General features: G+C 39.8%; 1 protein-coding gene across 4 annotated transcripts in view; it reads left to right on the forward strand.

Annotated features, from left to right (window-relative positions):
- TANC1 (tetratricopeptide repeat, ankyrin repeat and coiled-coil containing 1) overlaps positions 1-26,893 on the forward strand; it is a 251,103-nt gene that overhangs the window by 77,226 nt on the left and 146,984 nt on the right. For all 4 annotated transcript variants that reach the window (XM_057551173.1, XM_057551172.1, XM_057551176.1 and 1 more), the window contains one exon: positions 241-320. In XM_057551173.1, coding sequence (XP_057407156.1) covers positions 260-320 — 61 coding nt within the window. In that variant the 5' untranslated portion in view covers positions 241-259. The remainder of the gene's footprint in view (positions 1-240; positions 321-26,893) is intronic.

The raw sequence follows: 26,893 nt of genomic DNA on the forward strand, positions 1-26,893 counted from the left end.
ATAACAAGATGGTGAACTTCTGATCACTTCATTAAACATTATAAAACTCTCCTTGTGTCTTTAGCATTTAGTTCCCCATGTTAGTTTATTCATAGAAAATTGATGTAAAACTCAAGGTACCTTTATATTATCCTAAGTGATCTGTTTGTTTGAAGACAAGTTACCGTTTGTGTCAATATGCAAGTTATGTTCCAATTTATAATACTTAATTCCTCTTCCCTCTCCTCCTTTTCTCTTTAGAAGCGAAAGAGTGTTGAAAATGTTAAAGGCTGTGCTGAAGAAGAGCCGAGAGGGAGGAAAGGGAAGCAAGAAGGAAACAGGTATGTGTCCAGGATTGAGTTGAGCTGAGCAAACATGGTGGGTGTGAGCCAGCAAGGCCCCACTTAATCCAGGCGGGGCAGATGTTATTGCCTTGGGAATGGGTCAGAGAAGTGATATGGGTTAGAAGAAACAGCAACCTGGAGGCCATGAGAAACTAAATATATTCGTGAGCTTTCTCCTGGGAAGTGACTTTGAAGATTGAGTTTGGGTTCTGAACCAAATCCTTTCCCAGAAGACTTGTAAGGGTCATAATTTTAACAGGTCATTCAGATCCAGAGGCAGAGTTATAGGCATTGAGGGAGAGCAGGTGTGTCCAGGAATTTGATTTCTAGAAAGCGCTTTCTCTTTTCCCACGCGTGCTTGCATTTTATATGTTTGACCAACTGCTGGCTGACTGGTCCTCATCTTTTGAGTATCAAATTTCCCCCCTAACAGGTGTCGCCACACTCAGTGCCAGGCTGCTAGTTTTCATTATGATGAGAGCTACTTAATTTGGCTTGGATTTCATTCCTGTTTGTAGAGTTCTGGTGCATATGTGGTCATTGTGACTCTACACTGCATTCCGTGTGATAAGCTACTCTAAGGTTATTTTGGTGACCATTCACCAGAAAAACTACATGTTATCTACCTGTATTGCACAATAAAAATCTGTTAGCATGGATTGATTTCCCTGAAATGTGCCATTTCACTCTGTAAACTCATGTTAATCCAGAGTCAGAGAACGGCTGGTTTCTGAGTTATTGTATATTGAATAACACTTCAGTTTTAATTTCTATTAAGGTATAAATAAGTAGGCTGAATTATGGTTAACTCTTTAATTCAAAAGATCTTGTAATGCCTTGTGGTAATATTGTTATATATGTTGTTTCTGTAAAAGAATAAGTGGACTTGTAAACTTTTTGATTATGTGGAACCTTGACAAATTTTCTATTATTAATTTCCCTTTAACCAAACCTGCAAAAGGCAAACTTAACCTTAAAAGTAGAGACTTTGTTGTAAAGTTGCTGATAAGATTCCATTAAAAGCCTTTCATTAATGCCTGGCTAAGCAGATGCAAAGAAAAGAAGAAACCAGTTTTTGATGATAGAAACAGGAGACCGTAGTTAGCTCTTAACCTTAGAAAATCAACTCCTAGCTTTGAATAATTAATTAGAATTGTTACTACGGAGAATTTTCAGTTCATATAATTTCTATCCAGGGGGCCCTTCACCCTGTGCTGGGTTAAGGCCAAAACATCCTTCCCTTTAGTTCTTGAAAAGCTGTCTTAAAAACAACAACAAAAAATTTTTCCCCCGTTTTGGCTCAACTGACACTCATCCTAGGAACTATGTTATTTGCTTCTTTACATGCCTTTGTAATTTCCAGGATAAAGTTAGATCCTAAAGCTGTCTGTTGGACTGGAGCTGCCAACCAGTGGGTTATTTTTCTCAGGGCCAGGGTCTCCAAGCCAAAACTCTCTGCTTAGTAATGGAGTCTTTCACAACAGGCTTACCATCCTCTTTGATCCGTGCCAGACTCATGTGAAATTACAGTATGTTAATGATTTTCGGCACCCTGCCTTTCAGATGGGCCAGACAGTGAACATTGTTTGCGTTTGAAACTTTTCCAGTTGTAGAGCATATTATTTGGGGTTTATTTCCCCCTTTGGTCTTTAAGAGCAACTATTGTGTTTTCTGAATCATTCCTTCATAATAATTCCCACCCTTTGGCTTTTCACTAATGCAAACCAACTTGAAAGAGCAATGGGAACATTTCTCATAAAACATCTGTATGGTGTATGCCTTTTTTCTCTTAACTAGAACCTGGTTGTATTCCACTGGGGAACAAAGCAGATGGAATTTTAAATCTTGACAAAGTTATGTCACAAGATAATTGGGGAAAATACTTGGAATTTGACCATTCATGTGTTGAGCTCTGTGCCAGCTCTCATTATATAAGTAAATCACAGCTAAGTTTCTCTGTAAATTAAAGCTGGCTAATCCACTGAGACCGCTGTGAAACTTGGGGTAATAATATCTGCTGCAATATGGAAAAATTTTGCTCTACTGTTTCCAATTAAACCAATCTTTGTTGTCAAGACAAAGGAAAATTCATTTTTACGTACTTGAACTCACAGTCACAGAAATTTAGAAAATATTTGTCTAAAATTTTGAGTTCAGCTTTTCATACCCTTTGTAGATTGTTTTTACAATCTTTTATTTTAAAACTATTCCCTTCTTAGAGATTCTTTTTTTTTTTAATCAGTCATCAATTTTATACACATCAGTGTATACATGTCAATCCCAATCTCCCAATTCAGCACAGCACCACCCCCACCCCACCGCGGTTTTCCCCCCTTGGTGTCCATATGCCCGTTCTCTACATCTGTGTCTCAACTTTTGTCCTGCAAACCGGTTCATCTGTACCATTTTTCTAGATTCCACATACATGCGTTAATATACGATACTTGTTTTTCTCTTTCTGACTTACTTCACTCTGTATGACAGTCTCTAGATCCATCCACGTCTCAACAAATGACCCAATTTCGTTCCTTTTTACGGCTGAGTAATATTCCATTGTATATATGTACCACATCTTATTTATCCATTCGTCTGTTGATGGGCATTTAGGTTGCTTCCATGACCTGGCTATTGTAAATAGTGCTGCAAAGAACATTGGGGTGCATGTGTGTTTTTGAATTACGGGTTTCTCTGGGTATATGCCCAGTAGTGGGATTGCTGGATCATATGGTAATTCTATTTTTAGTTTTTTAAGGAACCTCCATATTGTTCTCCATAGTGGCTGTATCAGTTTACATTCCCACCAACAGTGCAAGAGGGTTCCCTTTTCTCCACACCCTCTCCAGCATTTGTTGTTTGTAGATTTTCTGATGATGCCCATTCTAACTGGTGTGAGGTGATAACCTCATTGTAGTTTTGATTTGCATTTCTCTAATAATTAGTGATGTTGAGCATCTTTTCATGTGCTTCTTGGCCATCTGTATGTCGTCTTTGGAGAAATGTCTATTTAGATCTTCTGCCCATTTTTGGATTGGGTTGTTTGTTTCTTTAATGTTGAGCTGAATGAGCTGTTTATACATTTTGGAGATTAATCCTTTGTCCGTTGATTCGTTTGCAAATATTCTCTCCCATTCTGAGGGTTGTCTTTTCATCTTGTTTATGGTTTCCTTTGCTGTGCAAAAGCTTTGAAGTTTCATTAGGTCCCATTTGTTTATTTTTATTTTTATTTCCGTTACTCTAGGAGGTGGATCAAAAAAGATCATGCTGTGATTTATGTCAAAGAGTGTTCTTCCTATGTTTTCCTCTAAGAGTTTTATAGTGTCTGGTCTTACATTTAGGTCTCTAATCCATTTTGAGTTTATTTTTGTGTATGGTGTTAGGGAGTATTCTAATTTCATTCTTTTACATGTAGCTGTCCAGTTTTCCCAGCACCACTTATTGAAGAGACTGTCTTTTCTCCATTCTATATCTTTGCCTCCTTTGTCATAGATTAGTTGACCATAGGTGCGTGGGTTTATCTCTGGGCTTTCTATCTTGTTCCATTGATTTATCTATGTTTCTGTTTTTGTGCCAGTACCATATTGTCTTGATTACTGTAGCTTTGTAGTATAGTCTGAAGTCAGGGAGTCTGATTCCTCCAGCTCCGTTTTTTCCCCTCAAGACTGGTTTGGCTATTCGGGGTCTTTTGTGTCTCCATACAAATTTTAAGATGATTGTTCTAGTTCTGTAAAAAATGCCATTGGTAATTTGATAGGGATTGCATTGAATCTGTAGATTGCTTTGGGTAGTATAGTCATTTTCACAATGTTGATTCTTCCAAACCAAGAACATGGTATATCTCTCCATCTGTTGGTATCATCTTTAATTTCTTTCATCTGTGTCTTATAGTTTTCTGCATACAGGTTTTTTGTCTCCCTAGGTAGGTTTATTCCTAGGTATTTTATTCTATTTGTTGCAATGGTAAATGGGAGAGTTTCCATAATTTCTCTTTCAGATTTTTCATCATTAGTGTATAGGAATGCAAGAGATTTCTGTGCATTAATTTTGTATCCTGCAACTTTACCATATTCACTGATTAGCTCTAGCAGTTTTCTGGTGGCAGTTTTAGGATTCTCTATGTATAGTATCATGTCATCTGCAAACAGTGACAGTTTTACTTCTTCTTCTCCAATTTGTATTCCTTTTATTTCTTTTTCTTCTCTGATTGCCATGGCTAGGACTTCCAAAACTATGTTGAATAATAGTGGTGAGAGTGGACATCCTTGTCTTGTTCCTGATCTTAGAGGAAATGCTTTCAGTTTTCACCATTGAGAATGATGTTTGCTGTGGGTTTGTCATATATGGCCTTTTATTATGTTGAGGTAGGTTCCCTCTATGCCCACTTTCTGCAGAGTTTTTATCATAAATGGGTGTTGAATTTTGTCAAAAGCTTTTTCTGCATCTACTGAGATGATCATATGGTTTTTATTCTTCAATTTGTTAATATGGTGTATCACATTGATTGATTTGCGTATATTGAAGAATCCTTACATCCCTGGGATAAATCCCACTTGATCGTGGTGATGATCCTTTTAATGTGTTGTTGGATTTTGTTTGCTAGTATTTTGTTGAGGATTTTTGCCTCTATATTCATCAGTGATATTGGTCTGTAATTTTCTGTTTTTGTGGTATCTTTGTCTGGTTTTGGTATCAGGGTGATGGTGGTCTCCTAGAGTGAGTTTGGGAGTGTTCCTTCCTCTGCAATTTTTTGGAAGAGTTTGAGAAGCATGGGTGTTAGCTCTTCTCTAAATGTTTGATAGAATTCACCTGTGAAGCCATCTGGTCCTGGACTTCTGTTTGTTGGAAGATTTTTGATCACAGTTTCAATTTCATTCCTTGTGATTGGTCTGTTCATATTTTCTATTTCTTCCTGGTTCAGTCTTGGAAGGTTATACCTTTCTAAGAATTTGTCCATTTCTTCCAGGTTGTCCATTTTATTGGCATAGAGTTGCTTATAGTAGTCTCTTAGGATGCTTTGTATTTCTGCGGTGTCTGTTGTAACTTCTCCTTTTTCATTTCTAATTTTATTGATTTGAGTCCTCTCCCTCATTTTCTTGATGAGTCTGGCTAATGGCTCATCAATTTTGTTTATCTTCTCAAAGAACCAGCTTTTAGTTTTATTGATCTTTGCTATTGTTTTCTTTGTTTCTATTTCATTTATTTCTGCTCTGATCTTTATGATTTCTTTCCTTCTGTTAACTTTGGGTTTTGTTTGTTCTTCTTTCTCTAGTTCCTTTAGGCGTAAGGTTAGATTGTTTACTTGAGATTTTTCTTGTTTCTTTAGGTAGGCTTGTATAGCTATAAACTTCCCTCTTAGAACTGCTTTTGCTTCATCCCATAGGTTTTGGATTGTCGTGTTTTCATTGTCATTTGTCTCTAGGTATTTTTTGATTTCCTCTTTGATTTCTTCAGTGATCTCTTTGTTATTTAGTAACGTATTGTTCAGCCTCCATGTGTTTGTGCTTTTCACGTTTTTTTCCCTGTAATTCATTTCTAATCTCATAGTGTTGTGGTCAGAAAAGATGCTTGATATGATTTCAATTTTCTTAAATTTACTGAGGCTTGATTTTTTTTTTTTTTTTAATAGTATGGGACTTTTTTTTTTTAAATTATTTATTTATTTATTTATTTATTTTTGGCTGTGTTGGGTCTTCGTTTCTGTGCGTGGGCTTTCTCAAGTTGTGGCAAGTGGGGGCCACTCTTCATCGCGGTGCGCGGGCCTCTCACTGTCGCGGCCTCTCTTGTTGAGGAGCACAAGCTCCAGACGCGCGGGCTCAGTAGTTGTGGCTCACGGGCCTAGTTGCTCCGTGGCATGTGGGATCTTCCCAGACCAGGGCTCGAACCCGTGTCCCCTGCATTGGCAGGCGGATTCTCAACCAGCTGCGCCACCAGGGAAGCCCCCTGAGGCTTGATTTTTGACCCAAGATGTGATCTATCCTGGAGAATGTTCCATGCGCACTTGAGAAGAAAGTGTGATCTGCTGTTTTTGGATGGAATGTCCTATAAATATCATTTAAATCTATCTGGTCTATTGTGTCATTTAAAGCTTCTGTTTCCTTATTTATTTTCATTTTGGATGATCTGTCCATTGGTGTAAGTGAGGTGTTAAAGTCCCCCACTATTATTGTGTTACTGTCGATTTCCTCTTTTATAGCTGTTAGCAGTTGCCTTATGTTTTGAGGTGCTCCTATGTTGGGTGCATATATATTTATAATTGTTATATCTTCTTCTTGGATTGATCCCTGGATCATCATGTAGTGTCCTTCCTTGTCTCTTGTAACATTCTTTATTTTAAAGTCTATTTTATCTGATATGAGTATTGCTACTCCAGCTTTCTTTTGATTTCCATTTGCATAGAATATCTTTTTCCATCCCCTCACTTTCAGTCTGTATGTGTCCCTAGGTCTGAAGTGGGTCTCTTGTAGACAGCATATATATGGGTCTTGCTTTTGTATCTATTCAGTGAGCCTGTGTCTTTTGGTTGGAACATTTAATCCATTCACGTTTAAGGTAATTATCAATATGTATGTTCCTATGACCATTTTCTTAATTGTTTTGGGTTTGTTTTTGTAGGTCCTTTTCTTCTCTTGTGTTTCCCACTTAGAGAAGTTCCTTTAACATTTGTTGTAGAGCTGGTTTGGTGGTGCTGAATTCTGTTAGCTTTTGCTTGTCTGTAAAGTTTTTGATTTCTCCATCAAATCTAAATGAGATCCTTGCTGGGTAGAGTAATCTTGGTTGTAGATTCTTCCCTTTCATCACTTTAAGTATATCATGCCACTCCCTTCTGGCTTGTAGAGTTTCTGCTGAGAAATCAGCTGGTAACCTTATGGGAGTTCCCTTGTATGTTATTTGTCGTTTTTCTCTTGCTGCTTTCAATAATTTGTCTTTAATTTTTGCCAATTTGATTACTATGTGTCTCGGCATGTTTCTCCTTGGGTTTATCCTGTATGGGACTCTCTGTACTTCCTGGACTTGGGTGGCTATTTCCTTTCCCATGTTAAGGAAGTTTTTGACTATAATCTCTTCAAATATTTTCTCTGGTCTTTCTCTCTCTCTTCTCCTCCTGGGACCCCTATAATGCGAATGTTGTTGCGTTTAATGTTGTCCCAGAGGTCTCTTAGGCTGTCTTCATTTCTTTTCATTCTTTTTTCTTTAGTCTGTTCCACAGCAGTGAATTCCACCATTCTGTCTTCCAGGTCACTTATCCGTTCTTCTGCCTCAGTTATTCTGCTGTTGATTCCTTCTAGTGTAGTTTTCATTTCAGTTATTGTATTGTTCATCTCTGTTTGTTTGTTCTTTAATTCTTCTAGGTCTTTGTTAAACATTTCTTGCATCTTCTTGATCTTTACCTCCATTCTTATTCCAAGGTCCTGGATCATCTTCACTATCATTATTCTGAATTCTTTTTCTGGAAGGTTGCCTATCTCCACTTCATTTAGTTGTTTTTCTGGGGTTTTGTCTTGTTCCTTCATCTGGTATGTAGCCCTCTGCCTTTTCATCTTGCCTATCTTTCTGTGAATGTGGTTTTTGTTCCACAGGCTCCAGGATTGTAGTTTTTCTTGCTTCTGCTGGCTGCCCTCTGGTGTTTGAGGCTATCTAAGAGGCTTGATGGTAGGCTCTGGTGGTGGGTAGAGCTGACTGTTGCTGTTCAGACAATCTTGAGCTACACTTTTATGTTGAACCTATTTTGAGAATTTGGAAAATCACTGAGTTAAACTTACTATTCTTCAAAAGAAAACAAATATTTTTCATAAGTATTGAAAAGTTTTTATACTCTGAGCGCCTGTCCCTAAAAGAAAATGTCACTTTATTGGTAAAATTCTAGCAGGTATTGAAATTTAAGTTATATGTATATAAGGATATTTCAAGTATTATGTACAGTGAGATATTAAATTACTGAAAGTTATTGAAAGTCATTGAGTCAGCTCTAAAAATAGCAGAATTATTTTTTTTTTTTTTTTTTTTTTTTTAATGAGGATCTTGAATCAGATGCGTATGTTTGATTGATTGATTGATTGATTTTGGCTGTGTTGGGTCTTCGTTTCTGCGCGAGGGCCCTCTCCAGTTGTGGCAAGCGGGGGCCACTCCTCATCGCGATGCGCGGGCCTCTCTCGTTGTGGAGCACAGGCTCCAGACGCGCAGGCTCAGCAGTTGTGGCTCACGGGCCCAGCCGCTCTGCGGCATGTGGGATCTTCCCAGGCCAGGGCTCGAACCCGTGTCCCCCTGTATTAGCAGGCAGATTCTCAACCACTGCGCCACCAGGGAAGCCCCAGAATTATTTTTTTATGATTTTTTTTTACCTAGGAAATGCTTATAGCTGAGCAAAAAGTATTTTCTGGAGGCTGTAGAATCACACTGGAGAATGCAATATTAAAAACTTTAAAATTTTTTGGGAAACTACATTTATCTGTTTCCACTAGTCCATCAGTGCAAATGAGTTCTCTTGACCTTGAGTCAGGCCTAAGGGAGCAAAAATCAATATTAAACCATAATGTGGGGAAGGCCAGATGAGGGCATCTATTTTTTCTTTCCCTGCTGTTAGGGCCTTGATCTAAAACAAGTGGATGAGGTGTTATCTTTATTTTGAAGCTCTCTAGAGAAGTCTACAACCTTCTACCATGTGTGTAAATGACCTTTACTCTCAGCAAACTTTCATGTCACTATCGTTAAAGTTCCTTAATTTAAAAGTAATTACTGAACTCTTAAACTTTCAGAGTATTGATATCAAACCTGGACCTAGTAAGAGTTTAGAGTGGATATAAGTGCAGCATAGGAAATTAATATCTTTTCTGTATAGCAGCACTGTTTAGAAAATGAAAAGGAAAACAGTTCCATTTTATAATAGAAACAGAAACTTTAAATATCAACCTAAGAAGAAAGGTACAAGCCTTGTATTGAAGAAAATAATAAAACTTTGTTGAAGGACTTAAGGGAAGACCTGAATAAATGGAAAGAAATACTGTATTCCTGAATAGGCAAATGTATTATTTTAAACTGACTAGCTCTTACAAAATTATCTATACATGCCATTTAATCTCTAATGAAATCCCAACTATTTTCTTTTTAAAGACGTAATTTATTTTAGAGCCAGTTTTAGGTTCACAGCAAAATTGAGAGGCAGGTGCAGAGATTTTCTGTATTCCCCATGCCTCCACTCATTCCTAGCGTCCCTATTATCAATGTTCTCCCATCAAGGAGGTACGTTTGTTACAACTGATGAACCTACATTGACTCATCATCACCCGCAGACCCTAGTTTACATTAGGGGTCACTCTTGGTGTGGGACATCCTGTGGGTTTGCCCAAGTATATAATGACATGTATTCACCATTATAGTATCATACCAAGTACTTTCACTGCCCTAAAAATCCTGTTTTGTTTTGCTTTTGACATAGTTGATTTTAAAATTCATCTGGAAGTGAAAATGCTTAAGAATAACCAAGGAGAAATTGAAAGTGTGGGGCACGTACATCAAAAGGGCTGAACATGGTTCCCATGCCTGGGTTCTGGCTGTAGGAGAGGCTGAGCAAGTGTGTATTTGGACTTCTTAGCTTCTCTAGGGCAAGGTGGACTTCATCTCCCACCAAGATGTGCGTTAGGGGGACTTCCCTGGTGGCGCAATGGTTGAGAGTCTGCCTGCCAATGCAGGGGACACGGGTTCAAGCCCTGGTCAAGGAGGATCCCACATGCCACGGAGCAGCTGAGCCTGTGGGCCACAACTGCTGAGCCTGAGCCCTGGAGCCCGTGAGCCACAACTATTGAGCCTGCGAGCCACAGCTGCTGGGGCCTGCATGCCTAGAGCCCATGCTCCACAAGAGAGGCCACCGCAGTGAGAAGCCTGCACACCACATCGAAGAGTGGCCCCTGCTCGCCACAACTGGAGAAAGCCCACGCGCAGCAAGGAAGACCCAACACAGCCAAAAATGGATGAATAAATAAATAAATAATTTAAAAAAAAAAAGATGTGCGTTAGGGAGGATTCTCGGTTGTAGACATTTGCAGGTCCTCTCCACATCAAAAGGTAACTAACACAGATATCTAGTATAGCTCATTATAATAGTTACTGCTTCCACAGAGCAAGTACATGGCTTGGCTAGCTTTTTGGACTTTTTTTCCTACTGGTCTCCAAGAAATGAAACCTAATTTTATCTAACATCTACGATGTAATCAAATCTCACTGTTGATAATGGTTTTGTTTTTTTCCTTTTAACCTTGGAAATAGTGACACCAATCTGGAAGCTATTAGATGGGCAAGGCCTCTTGCCCTCCTAGAAAGGGCTAATCCCTCTCCCTCTCTGTGTGTCCCTTTTGCCCTCTGCTAATCTTGAAACCATAGTCTCTTGCCCTGTCCAACTCTCCTACTTGCCCTGTATTGGTGTGGAAGTATTGGGTTGGCCAAAAAGTACATTTGGTTTTTAAGTAAAAATAAGACATATTTTTCATTTTCACCGAGAACTTTATTGAACACTGTATTCACCCTTTTGTTCCACTACCTTCGGCCATTTTTCAGGCAACTTCATAATTCCATCTTCCCCAAATTTTTTATCTTTTTGAGCAAAGAACTGTTCCAGGTGCCTTTTACAGTCTTCCAGGGAATTGAAATTTTTTCTATTAAGAGAATTTTGTAAAGACCTAAATAAATGGAAATCCGAAGGTGTAATGTTTGGTGAATACAGCGGGTGAATCAAAACTTCCCAGCCAAGCTGTAACGGTTTTTGGCTGGTCATCAAAGAAACATGCGGTCTTGCGGTATCCTGATGGAAGATTATGATTTTTCTGTTTACTAATTCTGGACTCTCTTCGTCGAGTGCTTCCAATTGGTCTAACTGGGAGCAGTACTTTTTGGAATTAGTTGTTTGGTTTTCTGGAAGGAGTTCATAATAGAGGACTCCCTTCCAATCCGACCATATACACATCACCTTCTTTAGCCTTTGGTGTGGTTGGTGGTGGTTCATTTCTCTTGCCCCAGTCCACCTTATTGTATAGTATCCGCTTTTCATAGCCTGTCACAATTTGTTGTAAAAACGGAATGTTTTCATTACGTTTAAGTAGAGAATCCCATGCGGAAACATGGTCAAGAAGGTTTTTTACGCTTAACTTATGTGGAACCCAAACATCAAAGTGATGAACATAACCAAGCTGGTGCAAATGATTTTCAACGCTTGATTTGGATATTTTGAGTATGTCAGCTGTTTCCTGCGTGGTATATAACATTGATTGTTCTCAGTGTCTCGATTTGATCAACTGGTCTACCTGACTGTGGAGCATCGTCCAGCGAGAGATCTCCAGCACAAAACTTCGCAAACCACTTTTGACATGTTCGATCAGTCACAGAACCTTCTCCATACACTGCACAAATCTTTTTTTGCGTTTCAGTTGTGTTTTTACCTTTCTTGAAATAATAAAGCATAATATGCCGAAAATGTTGCTTTTTTCTTCCATCTTCAATATTAAAATGGCTACACAAAAATTCACCAATTATGATGTCTTTTTTTTTAAATGCATGCTGATATGACAGCTGTCACATACAATCTAACAAAATTGTTTCGAATGAAGTTAAAGACAACTAAGTGCTACTAGAGTCATCTTACAGAAAAAACAAACAAACCTTTTGGCCAACCCAGTAGCTCCAAGTTGAGGCAGAAGAGCAAAGTTTGGTGAACTCTTTTTTTTTTTTTTTTTTTTAGCAGTTTTAGTTGTCTTTTTTTATTTTTTAAATTTTTTTTTAAATTTAATTAATTTATTTATTTTTGGCTGTGTTGGGTCTTCGTTTCTGTGCGAGGGCTTTCTCTAGTTGCGGCAAGCGGGGGCCACTCTTCATCGCAGTGCGCGGGCCTCTCACTATCGTGGCCTCTCTTGTTGCGGAACACAGGCTCCAGACGCGCAGGCTCAGTAATTTGTGGCTCACGGGCTTAGTTATTCCGTGGCATGTGGGATCTTCCCAGACCAGGGCTTGAACCCGTGTCTGCTGCATTGGCAGGCAGATTCTCAACCACTGCGCCACCAGGGAAGCCCCTTGGTGAACTCTTAATTGTGATATTGTCTCAATTAAAATATAGACTGATTAAGGTTGCTAAATATGCCAAAATAATTGTTTATTAGGCTTTTCCTTTCAGTTTAATTATTGGTGTTCTTTTTTCAGCAGGGGGGCTTAGTTTGAAGCAATTTATTTAAAAATTTTGACCTTCACCATTTCATCATTAAAACCCAGCTAGTTGGCTCAATACACTTGTAATTAATGGTGTTAATTAAGGCATTGGATAGTCCCTAAGCTTGAATGTTTCCTGAATCTGTTAGCTTTGCATCTAATCCTTCACTTTGAATTTGTAGTAAAAGGAAGCTGTTTGCCTCTAAAGTTTAAAAGCCATTGATGTGATTGTTAAATGTGGTATTTTAAGCCATTCCAGGCTGCAGTCTGGTTTTCAGTGGTACCTTCTAAAAATGCCTCAATACAAACAATGCTTTGTTTTATCCGGAAAATATGAAGCTGCTTTTGATTATTCTCTGCTGCATTGCCCATTTTTTGTGGTTGTGGACTATTATTTAGGAATTTAGTGCAGTGACTGTCTTGCTGAGCTATGGATATTTGGTATCTTGTTGTTAACTGACTCAAAAAATGTTTCCCAAGCAACAAAATAAGCAGAAATAGTTCAGTCTAAAGGTATTGTATTTCTATTTACCAGCGCATTTAAATAAATTCTGCAAAATCCTGTAGGACAGGATTTGAACATAGAATGGAACAGGCTGTTTATTAGTAGGAGTGGGAATGCTGCTGTTCCCTCTGCTTCAATTGGTCCCTTCATCAGTTTTTCTCTTTGTCACCCCTCACACGTCAGAGTCTCGAAAAAGCACAGACTTGGAATCTGAAGATGCAAATTCAAATCCTAGCTTGTTCACTTCCCTGTGTACTTGGACAAATTTCTTAACCTAGTTAAGCTACCTTACAGGGATGTTCTCAGGGTTAAATAAGATAACCTGTCTACAGAAGTGCCTTGCTTGACATATGGCTTCTGCTAGATGTTCAGTACATCTTTTCTTTCTCGAGAAAACTGTTTGGTACTTTAAAGAACAAACAAAACCCTTCTAAAAATCTTGTTCCTTCCCTGTTGATCTCAGGCAAGAGAATGATGTTCTAGAAGCTTCTATTCATGATGTCCTCTCTCCAAATACCGATTCTGCCATTGACTTTGGATACTAAAGTCTCTTCTGCCATCTTTAGCCTTTCCCTCATGATAAAACCGAAGAAGCTCTGAGTCATTTGTTGTATGGTGATTTATACTTTGATTTATAACTTGTTTTACCTTTTAACCTATATCATGTCACTTGCATTTTATCCTTTTTTCTTTGTGAAGTTAAACTGAGAGGCTTTTCCCCTTACTAAAGAAATTTCGGGAGTTAGCAAGCAGCTTTAAGAATAGATTTCTAAGTACAGTTTATAAAGTTGCTGAGATGTTTCATTTCAACATATCCTTATTAGTAAAGGTCTTTATATGTGGAAGGCTCCATTGCCCATCCTCTTTATAGCTTCCCCATACATTTTAGGGATATATAAAGGATGAAAGAGAAGGATGGGCACAAATACTGGGCATTTATCATGTGTGTCAGGCGCTATACATAATGGACCACGGCTGGTCCATCTGAGCTGTTTCCTGTGAGAGGCGTAATTAGAGAAAAGTCTGGACTGAGAAGGTGAAATCAAGACTTATCCTGTATCTTCCACTTTTTATGGCCAATACAACCTCTAGCAAGTTACAACCTATCCGAATCATCATAAAGGATGTAGCAAAATTCTCAGACAACAACATTTATTTCCTTGGGTCCCTTTTTGTATGTATATGTATAAATGCAACAAGAAAGCTAATACAGAAATATAATAATTCAGAGTCCATTTTTATGTCAAACCTAATTTCATTTCACAGATTTTTGTTCATGCAAGCTGCTTTACTGTTAAAAACAAAAAACAACCAATGGTCTTAGTTTCTGTAGACCAAGTCTTCAGAGAGTTTTGTCATGTATAGCTTCTTAATTCTCATAAAAAGCTCCATATTTGAAATTTCATGTGACCTATTTGTGTAAGTTTTATACATATTCTACAGAAATGTAGAAAACTGGATTTGATGTAATCTATTGGCAAACATAGTTCCTGAGAGGGGAGATAGGCTACCAAAAATTTTGACCTAGGTTGACTTCTTTTCTCCATGCAGGATGATCTAAACTTAAATGGTTCTTCTTTTAGGGGTTGAGGGCTTTGACCTTACACTTGTCCTGCAGTCGACAGATGGCCATCAGGGGTAACCAGTTGGGTAGCCCTAGCCTTAGTATATAGCATCAAATTGAGAAACCCTTATTCATATTGGAAATCATGGAGTTGGAATGTAGGATCTGTGTCTGTCTCTCACGCCCCCTCTCCCTTTGGTGGCAGGCTGGTTATAACACATCAGCCATCAGTGGTGCCAATATAGAATCAGAGATTCTTGTCCTGTGTTCTGGTGACCACAGCACTGTCATGGGGGGTCAGGATGAAATAAGACTTTAGAGCTGATTTTTTTTTTTTTTAATGTATGTCTGTATTATTTTAAATTTTTATTTATTTATTTATTTATTTATTGGCTGTGTTGGGTCTTTGTTTCTGTGCGAGGGCTTTCTCTAGTTGCGGCAAGCAGGGGCCACTCTTCAGCGTGGTGCGCGGGCCTCTCACTATCGCGGTCTCTCTTATTGTGGAGCACAGGCTCCAGTCACGCAGGCTCAGTAGTTGTGGCTCACGGGCCTAGTTGATCCGCGGCATGTGGGATCCTCCCAGACCAGGGCTCGAACCCGTGTCCCCTGCATTGGCAGGCAGATTCTCAACCACTGCGCCACCAGGGAAGCCCCTAGAGCTGATTTTTAATTCTTCATTCTCAAAAGTTTGTGTGAGAGTTGTCCATGTTTAAGGGACTTTGGGAGCATCATACTGCTACATTGGGTACATGATGACATTCTTTGTGCCCTGAGACTGTCCCAGAGCACAGAGTACTCAGTAATAATGATGTCTCTGGTATAAGACATACACATAGGGGCCTATAATGGTTTGGGCACATGTCTGGAGTTTAGATAGAGCATGAAACTGGCTGGTGGTAGAGGTGAAGAGGATGCAAACTCTGGGTTGAGGATGGAAGAGAGCCACCTGTGCACTGCTGCCTTCCTGATGATCTTACATTTGGTTCTCAAAATCAAACAATTTGTATGTTAATGCCTCGTATCTTTGTGAGGATTTGTTTGCCCCCCACCTCACCAACCCACCCCTAGAAAGTTTTCTACATAACTTTAGAGGTATGTAGAAAACTTCCTTCCAAGTACCAGATGTTAAAAATATTTTGACTTCTGATGGCACATTTTCTTGTTGTCTTAGTTTGGGCGGCCATAACACAATGCCATAGGTTGAGTGGCTTAAATAACAGAAGTTTATTTTCTCACAGTTCTGGAGGCTAGAATTCTGAGCTCCAGGCACCAGCAGGATCAGGTTCTGGTTGAAGGTTCTCTTTCTGGCTTGCAGATGGCTGCCTTAAACTTGAATCCTCACATGGCAAGAGAGACAGCAAGCATTCCAGCGCCCCTTGTTGCAAATCCCATCATGAAGGCCCCATCCTCATGCCCTCATTTAAACCTAATTATCTCTAAAAGGCCTCTTCTCCAAATACCATCATGTTGGGGGTTAGGGCTTCAACATATGAATTTGAGGGAACACAGTTCAGCCCATAGCACTTGTCTTTATTGTTCTGATTATAAATGTTACACAGTACTTCATTGGTTATAAAACACACCATTATTTTGGGTACTGCTAAGGAAGAAAGAACTGCTGTCAATTAAATTGACATACTTTATTACTTTACTTCACTGAAGATTTCCTTTAGAGAGTTATTTTTATATATCTCAATCTTTTTCATAAAATGGGAGGAAAATGAAATAAGTTGGTTAAGGTATTTCAAATTTATATTCAGAACCTGATTCTTCTAAATAATTTTTTTCACCTAGTTGTCAATACTCATTTTTCTTCATATGACATCATCTTCTCTACCATTAAGAGCATTGATGTTGCAGCATTTTTTTGAGCCCTTCCCTGTTTTCTCCAGGACTTTTCTTCCAGGCTGCAGACATGCATTCTGCAAGTTTGATGCCATTCTTTCATGATCTCAGAAGGAGGTTTTAATGGAAGGCTTTCAGATGAAATTCAGGGCTCTTATTCCTTCCACAATGGACTTTAAGTGATCTGTTGACTGCATCCTGGAGGAGGTTATAATTGTCTAGTCACTCTACCAGATGTAATAACATAGTTTTGCATGGTTAGTGCCTGCCACGTTACAACCATTCCCTGGCTGGTAGCAATTTTAAGGTGCCATTAACTGTTACATCCATTCTGGTTTTGGAAAAGTTCAAGTCAGAATAAATATCGGCCTTTGGTCAATGCCCAGTATAATACGTGCTCATTGTAGAAAATTTGTAAAATACTGATAAAGAATATCCTGGGGTTTTTTCTTAATTCTTATCTTTTGCTTTATCCTTTTTAATGTCATTACTCTTTGAAAAATGCCTAAGAGTCTGTTGTACCAATATACCATGATCTTGTTTGGGTGAATTTTGTTTACATATTTTTCTCATTCATTAAAGAAAAAACCCTCTGGAAAATATGTATCTTTGTATAAATCTCTATTTTAGTGGAATGTTTCTAGATAAGGAATTAATAGTGAAAGGAAAGGAACTTTTCAGAAGCTCCTGGTACTTCTTTTTTTTTTTTTTTTTTTTAATTAATTAATTAATTTATTTATGGCTGTGTTGTGTCTTCGTTTCTGCGCGAGGGCTTTCTCCAGTTGTGGCAAGCGGGGGCCACTCTTCATTGCGGTGCGCGGGCCTCTCACTATTGCGGCCTCTCTTGTTGCGGAGCACAGGCTCCAGACGCACAGGCTCAGTAATTGTGGCTCACGGGCCTAGTTGCTCCGCGGCATGTGGGATCTTCCCAGACCAGGGCTCGAACCCGTGTCCCCTGCATTGGCAGGCAGACTCTCAACCACTGCGCCACCAGGGAAGCCCTCCTGGTACTTCTTGACAAATTGTTTTCCAGAAGGATTGTGTTGGTTGCCACCTGTGTAAGCAGTGTGTGAGTGTGCCTGCTTGCTATGGCTCTTTCTAGTATTGGGTATTTGTGGATTTTAATCATCTTTGTCAAGTTTATAGGTTAAAACATGTATTTGTTTTTAATTAGCATTTCTTTGAGATCGGAAGACCTCTTTAAATATTTAGTGCCCATTTATAGTTCCTCTTCAATAATTGTCTTTTTATGTCCTTGTACATTTTTTCTGTTGGGAATGTGAGAGACTCTTTAGTTTGATTCTTCCCTTTTCCAAGTGTGTAGTAGTGGGGTTTCCTTATAAAGTTACTCGTAGGGGAATTTTCCTTGAAGTTGCTGAAAGTCACATTGCCTGTCTTCAATGGGTAGCAGTGTCTCCTGCATTATTAAAAATTTCATGTTTGTGCTGAGGCTGGAGATCTGCTAGTCTGATTGACTTATATTTAAGAAACTTATTTTATAGAGAAACCAAAATAAAGACATAAAACCGACACAAATGAGTCATTAGGTTTTCCACGGTACCTAATAACATTCTACCTCTGTACACAGTCAAAAAAGTCTAAGTGCTTCCCGCTCCCTGGATGTGCTGGGAGTCCTCATCCTGTGAGTTTCTGATAGTGGGCAGGGATAGTTCCAGACAGGGAAGCATCTCCTTAATAAATTGCTGTAGTCTTAAGTGTGTAAAAAACATTGTCCATGGCTTATATTCTTAGATTATTAGGTACATGGATTTTTTTTTTTCAAACTAAGCTAAAGTAATGAAATAAAGGGTTTTAGATCTAGAAGGACCTTAAGAAATTGAGTTCAGTGTCTTCAGTTTTTGAGAAATATTTGGAAAACATTGAGCAACTGCCCAAGGCCTTATAGCTCGTTAAAACAAAGATGGGCTCAAGGTATAGCTTTTGACTCCAGACTAGTTCAGTTTCTATTATGTCTCTGGCTAGTTCCCTTATTTTTATCTCTAGCACTGAGTAAATATAAAGGAAAACACATCCCTGAGATAGAAGACAGTGAATTACTTTATAATTTCTCTCTCCAGGGATACTTGTTTTGATTTTTTTCCTTCTCTAGAAGTGTTTTCCCCCCTCCCTAGAAAGTTTATTTCAGAAATTCTTACATGGCCTTAATCTGGATTCAGTAGCACTGTAGTATCTCTTTCTTTTTCTGTATTTTAAAGCCCATTTCTGCTTGATGTCCTTGAGACTGTTATAAATCCATCCTTTTTTTTGTAAAGTCACTCAAACACCATAAATGTAATAGTTAAATATACAATCATTTAAAAAAAGCTATACAATGGTATTAAAAGTAAAGATACCCCCCCATTTCTTCTCTGCTTCCATTTTTGCTCCCCAAAGGAAATTAATGTTAATGGTTTATTTGATCTTTCTAGATATTTTCAATGCATATATGTGTGTATGCATCATATTTCATCTTTTCCAGTATAACAGGCAAAAGTGATATCTCATTGTTTTATTTATTTATTTATTTATTTATTTATTTATTTATTTTTGGCTGTGTTGGGTCTTCGTTTACTGTGTGAGGGCTTTCTCTAGTTGTGGCGAGCGGGGGCCACTCTTCATCGCGGTGCGCGGGCCTCTCACTGTCGCGGCCTCTCTTATTGCGGAGCACAGGCTCCAGACACACAGGCTCAGTATATATCTCATTGTTTTAATTTTGCAGTTCTTTAGAATGAATCCGAAGGTATTTTTATATGTTTATGGGCCATTTGAAGCCACACTGCCTGGATTTGTATCCTGGCTCCATAGTTTAGTAACTATGTGAACTTGAGCAAATTACTTAACCTTTCTGTGCCTCATGGGTCACTTATGATGATTATATGAGTTAATATTTATAAAGTACTTAAATCCATGCTTGGCAGATAGTATATAAGTATTTGACAGAAATAAAATTTACATTTCTTTCTTTGTCCTGCCTGTTCATTTACCTAATTTTCTGTTGGTTTCAATAGGTGTTTTAATATTTTGTTAAGTGGTTGACCATTGATCGTTTACTAGCTAGAGTTCTAAGCAAGTGAAACATGTCATGTTTAGTTTTGAATTATAAAACCTAAAAAGATTCATCTAACTCAGACTTCATTTTTTATAGGATTAAGGGAAGGATTTTGTTTTAATTCTGTAAGTTCAGTGTTGAAAAGTGACTGAGGTTATAAGTCATTATTTCAGGGAGGTCGGCTTTCTTTCCCTGCTTTGTGTGAGAGTTTTGATGCTGCTAATCTGATTAAACCTCCTTACATCCTTAGCTCTAAGATTCTGAAGATTAAGAGATTCTGGGGTTTTCCCCCCTCTATCCATTAAATTGTTATCATGGTTATTGGGCTCCCCAAACAGTACCTCAAATTCCTTCTGATTTATGGAAGCTGCACCTTAAAGATGAATAAGCACTCTGCTGGTTTGGCTTCAGGAAACTTAGGTAAGAGTTCCAGTTTGAATGTACTTACTAGTTCTCTTTGAAAAAGTTGTTTCATTTTTCTGAACCTCAGTTTTCTTGCCTATAAAATGAAGGTAACAGGTACTTCCCTGGTGACGCAGTGGTTAAGAATCCACCTGTCGGCTTCCCTGGTGGCGCAGTGGTTGAGAATCTGCCTGCCCATGCAGGGGACACGGGTTCGAGCCCTGGTCTGGGAAGATCCCACATGCCACGGAGCAACTGGGCCCGTGAGCCACAACTACTGAGCCTGCGTGTCTGGAGCCTGTGCTCCGCAACAAGAGAGGCCACGACACTGAGAGGCCCGCGCACCGCAATGAAGAGTGGCCCCCGTTTGCCACAACTGGAGAAAGCCCTCGCACAGAAACGAAGACCCAACACAACCAAAAATAAAAAAAAAAAAAAAAAAAAAAAAGAATCCACCTGTCAATGCAGGGGACACAGGTTTGAGCCCTGGTCCAGGAAGATCCCACATGCCGTGGAGCAACTAAGCCCGTGCGCCACAACTACTGAGCCTGCGCTCTAGAGCCCGTGCTCTGCAACGAGAAGCCACCACAATGAGAAGCCTGCGCACTGCAAGGAAAAGTAGCCCCCGCTCGCTGCAACTAAAGAAAGCCCGCGTGCAGCAACGAAGACCCAATGAAGCCAAAAAATAAATAAATAATTAATTAATTTAAAAAATGAAGGTGACAATCTCTGTGTCATAGAGTAATTACGAGGGTCAAATGAAAGGAAGATTTGTTTTTTAAAACTTAAGGCATGATAATGTTGATGATGAAGGAAATTTGTTTTGTTTTGCATTCACATAGTATCTGTTTTGGGGAAATAAAATATACAGATATTTGAATTTACATGGAGAGTTTTTGATACTCGAATGTTGTGAGGGGCAGGTGAGATATTTTTCTTCTTCAAGGTATTGAAGAAACTAGGAAGTGAACTGCAGTTCACCAGGAAGTGAATCTCCTGGGGTAAAATGTGGCAGTACTAATAAAAGTTGCTCTTTGAGTGTTTACTGTGTATCAGATAGTGTGCTACATGCTTATAAACAGTAGCTTATTAGTGGAGGTTAAGGAACTAGCTTAAGACCGCACAGCTGCTAAGTGGCAGAGCCAGGATTTGAATCCAGTTTGTCTTTCTGTCTCCAAAACCTTATGATCAGGACAGTATAGCAGCCAGGTTGCATGGGTTCAATTCCCAGGTCAAGTTGCTTAACCTCACTGTTTCCATTTTTACATCTGTAGAATGGGGATGATAACAGCATCTCCCTCTGAGGGTTGTTGGTTGTCCTGAGGATTCAGTGAGTTAAAGTGCTTGGAACAGTGCCTGGACCATTGTAAGCATTTCATAAATGTTTGCTCTTATTATAATTGATGGTAATTTCTATACCCTTCTGGCTTCTTTGTTTCTGCCCCTTGACCCTCTCCTTTTGGCTTTAGGCCAAAATGGTGGCATCTCAGATATTTTTGTCTCCTTGGTTCCCTTGTCTGTGTGGCATACACGGCCCTGGCCATTCCATCTGGTGCAGGAGGAGGGAGTGTGGTGGGCCTGCCCCTAGTGGAGTGCTGTGGGGCAGTTGCTGCAACGGTCTGGGGTGGCATGTGTTTGCTGGGAGGGAGGAATGTGAGGCCAGCATGCAAGGATCCACCACCAGCATTCTGCGAAGAGAAGCTGGGTGCACTCAAAGGGGGTGTACCTGTGAGACTCAGTGTTCACCTCGGCTTTACAAGAGCAGGCTCTAGTGCAGCGATTACTAAACCTGGCAGGTTCATCGAAGCCACTTGTGACTCAAATTCCTACCAGACCTACTGCATTACTCACCGTGGTGGGACTCAGGCTTCTGTATTTTTTTTTTTTTTTTTTTTTTTACGGTTTTTGAGTGGTTAGCCAGGTTCGGGAGCCACTGGCATGCCATTTGTTCCTGTGTCTGTGCAGGACCAGCTCCAGCCAACCGTGGCAGGGGTATGTGTATGTGACTTGGAAAACTCGTAGGAAAAGGAGCTCCCCCACCATCTAGTAGACTCTGTTCGTGGCAGCCCTATAAAGATGAATTTGAAATATAGGTATACAAGCAGATGAGTGAAAGGATTCCATTACAGAAATAACAAGGGGCAGGGTTTGATCAAAGTAATTTGTCAGTATATTTTATTTGGTTCTTGTGTTTATGCAGATTCCTCATCAACACTTGCTTATTCTCACACGTGCAGGTTAGATACACAAAAACGAATAGCCATTGAATATAATTTTGATGTTTAATTATTTTTTAATTGAAGTATAGTTGATTTACAATGTGGTGTTAATTTCTGCTGTACAGCAAAGTGACTCAGTTATATATATATATATATATTTTTTAAGATCATTTATTTTTGGCTGTGTCAGGTCTTAGTTGAGGCATGTGGGATCTTTGTTGAGGCATGCAGGATCTTTCGTTGTGGCGCACGGGCTTCTCTCCTCTAGTTATGGCGTGTGGGTTTTCTCTTCTCTAGTTGTGGCACGTGGGCTCTGTAGTTGTGGCACACGGGCTCCAGGGTGTGTGGGCTCTGTAGTTTGCAGTACGTGGGCTCTAGTTGAAGCACGCGAGCTCAGTAGTTGTGGTGTGCGGGTTTAGTTGCTCCGCGGCATGTGGGATCTTAGTTCCCTGACCAGGGATCGAACCCACGTCGCCTGCATTGTAAGGTGGATTTTTTACCACTGGACCACCAGGGAAGTCCCTATACATTCTTTTTTATATTCTTTTCCATTATGGTTTATCCCAGGACAGATATATATATGTTATTTATTTGTTTGTTTGTTTATCTAGTTATTTATTTATTTACAGTGTTGTTAATTTTTCATGCAGCTTTATAGAAATTGTTAGAGGGCTGTTTTCCCAGTGATACTCAGAGAATGAATTAAGTGAGTAATGCACATTCCATTTTATATTTGAGAAATCATGATTAGAGTGGAATGTTAATATGGTTAGCTGGAGTGAGACAATATTGACATTGTTGCTAAGATATTTTACCAGACATGTCATTGAGGCTCCTGCTTCAAAAACTGAGCAATGCTTTTTTCTTTTTTTCCCCTCCCTCCCTCCCTCCCTCCCTTTCTCCCTTCCTTCCTTCCTTCTTTCTTTTGTGATGGTGGTGATGGTGGTGGTAATGATGGAGCAGGAATATAACAAATAACATGACAGAGTCAAAGAGTGAAAAGTCATCTCATTCTCTCCCCTACTCCCTGCCCCCCAGTACAGGCCTGAAAGGGATTTTGATAAAAAGCCACATGTACACAATTGATTTATTCTGCTGCTTTCTAGAATGTATACTGAGTTGGCTGTATTGTATTTTTAATCTGTTTGTGGGGGAGAAACTTTAAATGCTGCTTAGAAACTTTGAGGCATTTTCCCAAAAATGTTTATAGATCCCATTTTCCTTGTAAGGAGTTGAAGCAGGATAAATGGTACTGTTCCCTGTACTCTCCCTTTCTCTTGTAACGAGGCCTGTTGGCAGACAATTTTGCTGATGGGACTGCCAGAGTTTGGATTTGAGTAGTTAGTGAGGGGTGGTGTACTGGTTATGGTGTTGTTCTAAAAGTCTTTTTCCCTCCGCTTATTTTTCCACCCCCAAAATGTCAGCATGTCCAATATGACAGAATGTTCCTGATGATTATCATTCAGAGAAACATGACTTGCTAAATTATCTGCAGATGATAGTCAGAATTTCTTAAGCACCAACAGCACTCCATGTTCGTTATATACCTTGGTCAGGGGGTCCACATGGTGTGTGAAGGCAGACCAGGGTAATGCCGTGATGGAGAATTCTGACTGTGGTCTCAAGTCTGCCTGGGTTCAAATCTGGCTCTACCGCTTACAGGCAACTTACTTAGGTTCCCTTAGCCTTAGTTTCCTCGTCTGTAACTAGGGGGCAATGACAGCATTTACTTGCAATGAAATAGGTTGAAAAAATTAGCTAATGGATATAAAGTGCTTAGCAGGGGGTCTGTTACACCAAGTAAGGTCTTAATAATGGCTAGCTTAATCACCCTCATTATTAGGGCAGATATATTCAGTGAGCATACACATATAGTTAAAACAGAAAACTCATAATAAATCCTGATGTGTTACCTGGGTACTTACTTAATGTGAAGTAAGGGTAAGTGAGCTCTAATAGTTATGGTGGCGCTAGGTGTGTAATTGAGGTGGAGGATGGCTTTAGGAGTTGGATATCCAGTGTGTCATTACAGTCCCCAGGGCTGCCTTATGACACAGTTCTGGGGTACTGTCACATAGATGGGCAATGTGGGGACAGTGGTCCTTCCCTCATCATTCCTCAGTCACACCCACCCCCTCCCAAGGAAGTCCTGTGTAAAAAGTGGAGTTTTCTATGTTGTTATAAATAGGAGGGTATATTCAGGTTGCCGGTTTTTAGTTTAATGCCGAGAGAAGGATTAATTTTTTGGAGATTGGAAGTTAAAAGCAGAGAAAAGTGTAGACAGCTAGGGCAGTGAGGTTCCTTTTGACTACTTTGAAGTATACAGTTGAACCTTGAACAACATGGCAGGGAGGTGTGGTGACCCTCCTCGCAGTTGAAAATCTGCATATAACTTATAGTCAGCCCTCTGTATACGTGGTTCCTCCACCTCTGCAGTTCCACATCCGTGCATTCAACCAAGCACAGATTGTGTAGTACGGTAGTTTTTACTATTAAAAAAAAAATCTGTGTATAAGTGGACCCACGCAGTTCCAACCCATGTTGTTCAAGGGTCAACTGTACAGGGTTGGGAACTGGATCTTGGACCACACAGTGGCTGTCACAGGAAGCCAGTCCATAGCTTCACTGTGGGAATAATCAACAAGGAAGAACATCCCTGATCAGTAAGACCTGGGAGAAAGATGACTATGGACAGTTTGGGCTAGGTGGATGAGGGCAAATCAGCCAGGTGGATTAAGTAAAACCAGTGGGCATAGTTAGAAGAGCCTGGATAAAGGAAAAGTGAGCCCTCCTTCCTGAAGAAGGGAACTCATGAGAGCAGGAACTTGACAGGTATCCAGTGGAGGGGCTTGCTGGGAAAACTCTGGAAGTAAAAGGAGATAGATATAAATTTATGTTTCACATAAATGTTTAATGGAAAAGTGTGTTTTGTCTTATAAAAACATTCTCGTTATGAAAATGTCAGAACATACGTCAACCTTAAAATGTAAAAGGAAGGGAAAAAAACATTGATACTTCCCACCCTCTTAGGAATAACCGTATCAACGTTTTATTGAATTTCCTTCTGGTTTTTGGTGGTGCGTATTATTTTCCCATTGTTATCATATGGCATATACAAAATTGTGCACACCAGCTTAAATGTTTATCCCGCATGTTTGAAAAATGATCCTGTGGTAAACTTAAATGCCTCCTTTTTTGTTAATTTCAGTTCCTTGGCAACGAAAATGGTCATTGTGGTGTTCTGTGCTACTCTCCTTCTTTGGGGTGCGTTATTGGTGAGGAGCAGTAAAGAGAGCTTTCTCTGCCCAGCGTCACAATCATGTAGAAAATGTTAGCCATTGTTAGCAAGTTGTGGCACAGGGCACTATTGTTTTAAGAGGTCAGCAGATAAAGAGGTTCTTTCTGGGGACTTCCCTGGTGGCACAGTGGTTAGGAATCCTCCTGCCAATGCAGCGGACACGGGTTCGAGCCCTGGTCCAGGAAGATCCCACTTGCCGCAGAGCAACTAAGCCCGTGTGCCACAACTGCTGAGCCTGCACTCTGGAGCCCGCGAGCCACAACTACTGAGCCCACGTGCCACAACTACTGAAGCCCGCATGCCTAGAGCCCGTGCTCTGCAACAAGAGAAACCACCGCAATGAGAAGTCCGCGCATCGCAACAAAGAGCAGCCCCCGCTCGCTGCAACTAGAGAAAGCCCGCGGGCAACAACAAAGACCCAACACAGCCAAAAATAAATAAATTTATTAAAAAAGAAAAAAAAAAGAAAGAGGTTCTTTCTGCACCATGCGGTGAAGGATATGGTTTGAAAAACTCATTTCCTGAGTGAGAAGGGAGTGGAAGCAGAAGAGGGACAGTTGAGTGAAGTGTTGAAGGCTGGGCATGAGTTACAGTTTATTGCTTCCCCCCCCCCCCCCACTCATAATGTCCCCACTGTTGGGTAGTTAATTTTGATTCTTAAGTAACTTTTTCCTCAAAAAGGATAAATGGGCTGGGCGTTTTCTGAGCCTTTGAGTACCTGAGAATGTTTTTTGGTTGGTATTGCACTTGATAGAAAACTTGGTTTGGCTCTATAAGGTTTGGTCATGCTATTTGCTCCCTCAGGTTTCAAAGATACTGCTTTTTGGCTTTTGGCTCTTGATGTTGGAGAAGAGAAGTGTTGTGAGTGGAACTGTGTCCCTCCAGAAAGAAAACATTGAAGTCCTAACCCTTGATACCTGTGAAAGTGACCTTATTTGGAAGTAGGGTCTTTGTAGACATAATCAAATGAAAATAAGGTCATAATAGATTAGGGTGGGCCCTGCTCTAATGACTGGTGTCCTTAGAAGAGACCCAGACACAGGGAAGTATGACATGTGATTATGGAGGTAGAGCTTGGAGTGATGTGTCTACAAGCCAAGGAACGTTGAGGATTGTAGGCAACCCCAGGAACTAAGAGAAAGGCATGGACCATATTCTTCCCTAGAGTTTTCAAAGAGAGCATGACCCACCTGACACCTGGATTTTGGACCTACAGCCTCCAGAAATGTGAGAATAAATTTCTGTTGTTTAAATAACCCAGTTTGTGGTACTTTGTTACAGCAGCCCTAAGAACTAATTGAAGAAGTCTGAGGGCAGTTGGGTTCTAGGTTCTGGTTCCTTTGAAAGTCTCTGCAGTTTTGTTTCCCCTTAATTATTTTTATAAAACTATATACTTACCTGGATGCTTGTGATACTTTGTGTTTTTTAAACTATCAAAGTTTTGCCAGGATATGTCTAGGTATGGGTCTCCTTCTAGGGAAACAGCCTAGAGCACTGTGAGTCCT

The sequence above is a fragment of the Balaenoptera acutorostrata genome, chromosome 8 (genome assembly GCF_949987535.1).
Source record: "Balaenoptera acutorostrata chromosome 8, mBalAcu1.1, whole genome shotgun sequence".
Classification (NCBI taxonomy): domain Eukaryota; kingdom Metazoa; phylum Chordata; class Mammalia; order Artiodactyla; family Balaenopteridae; genus Balaenoptera; species Balaenoptera acutorostrata.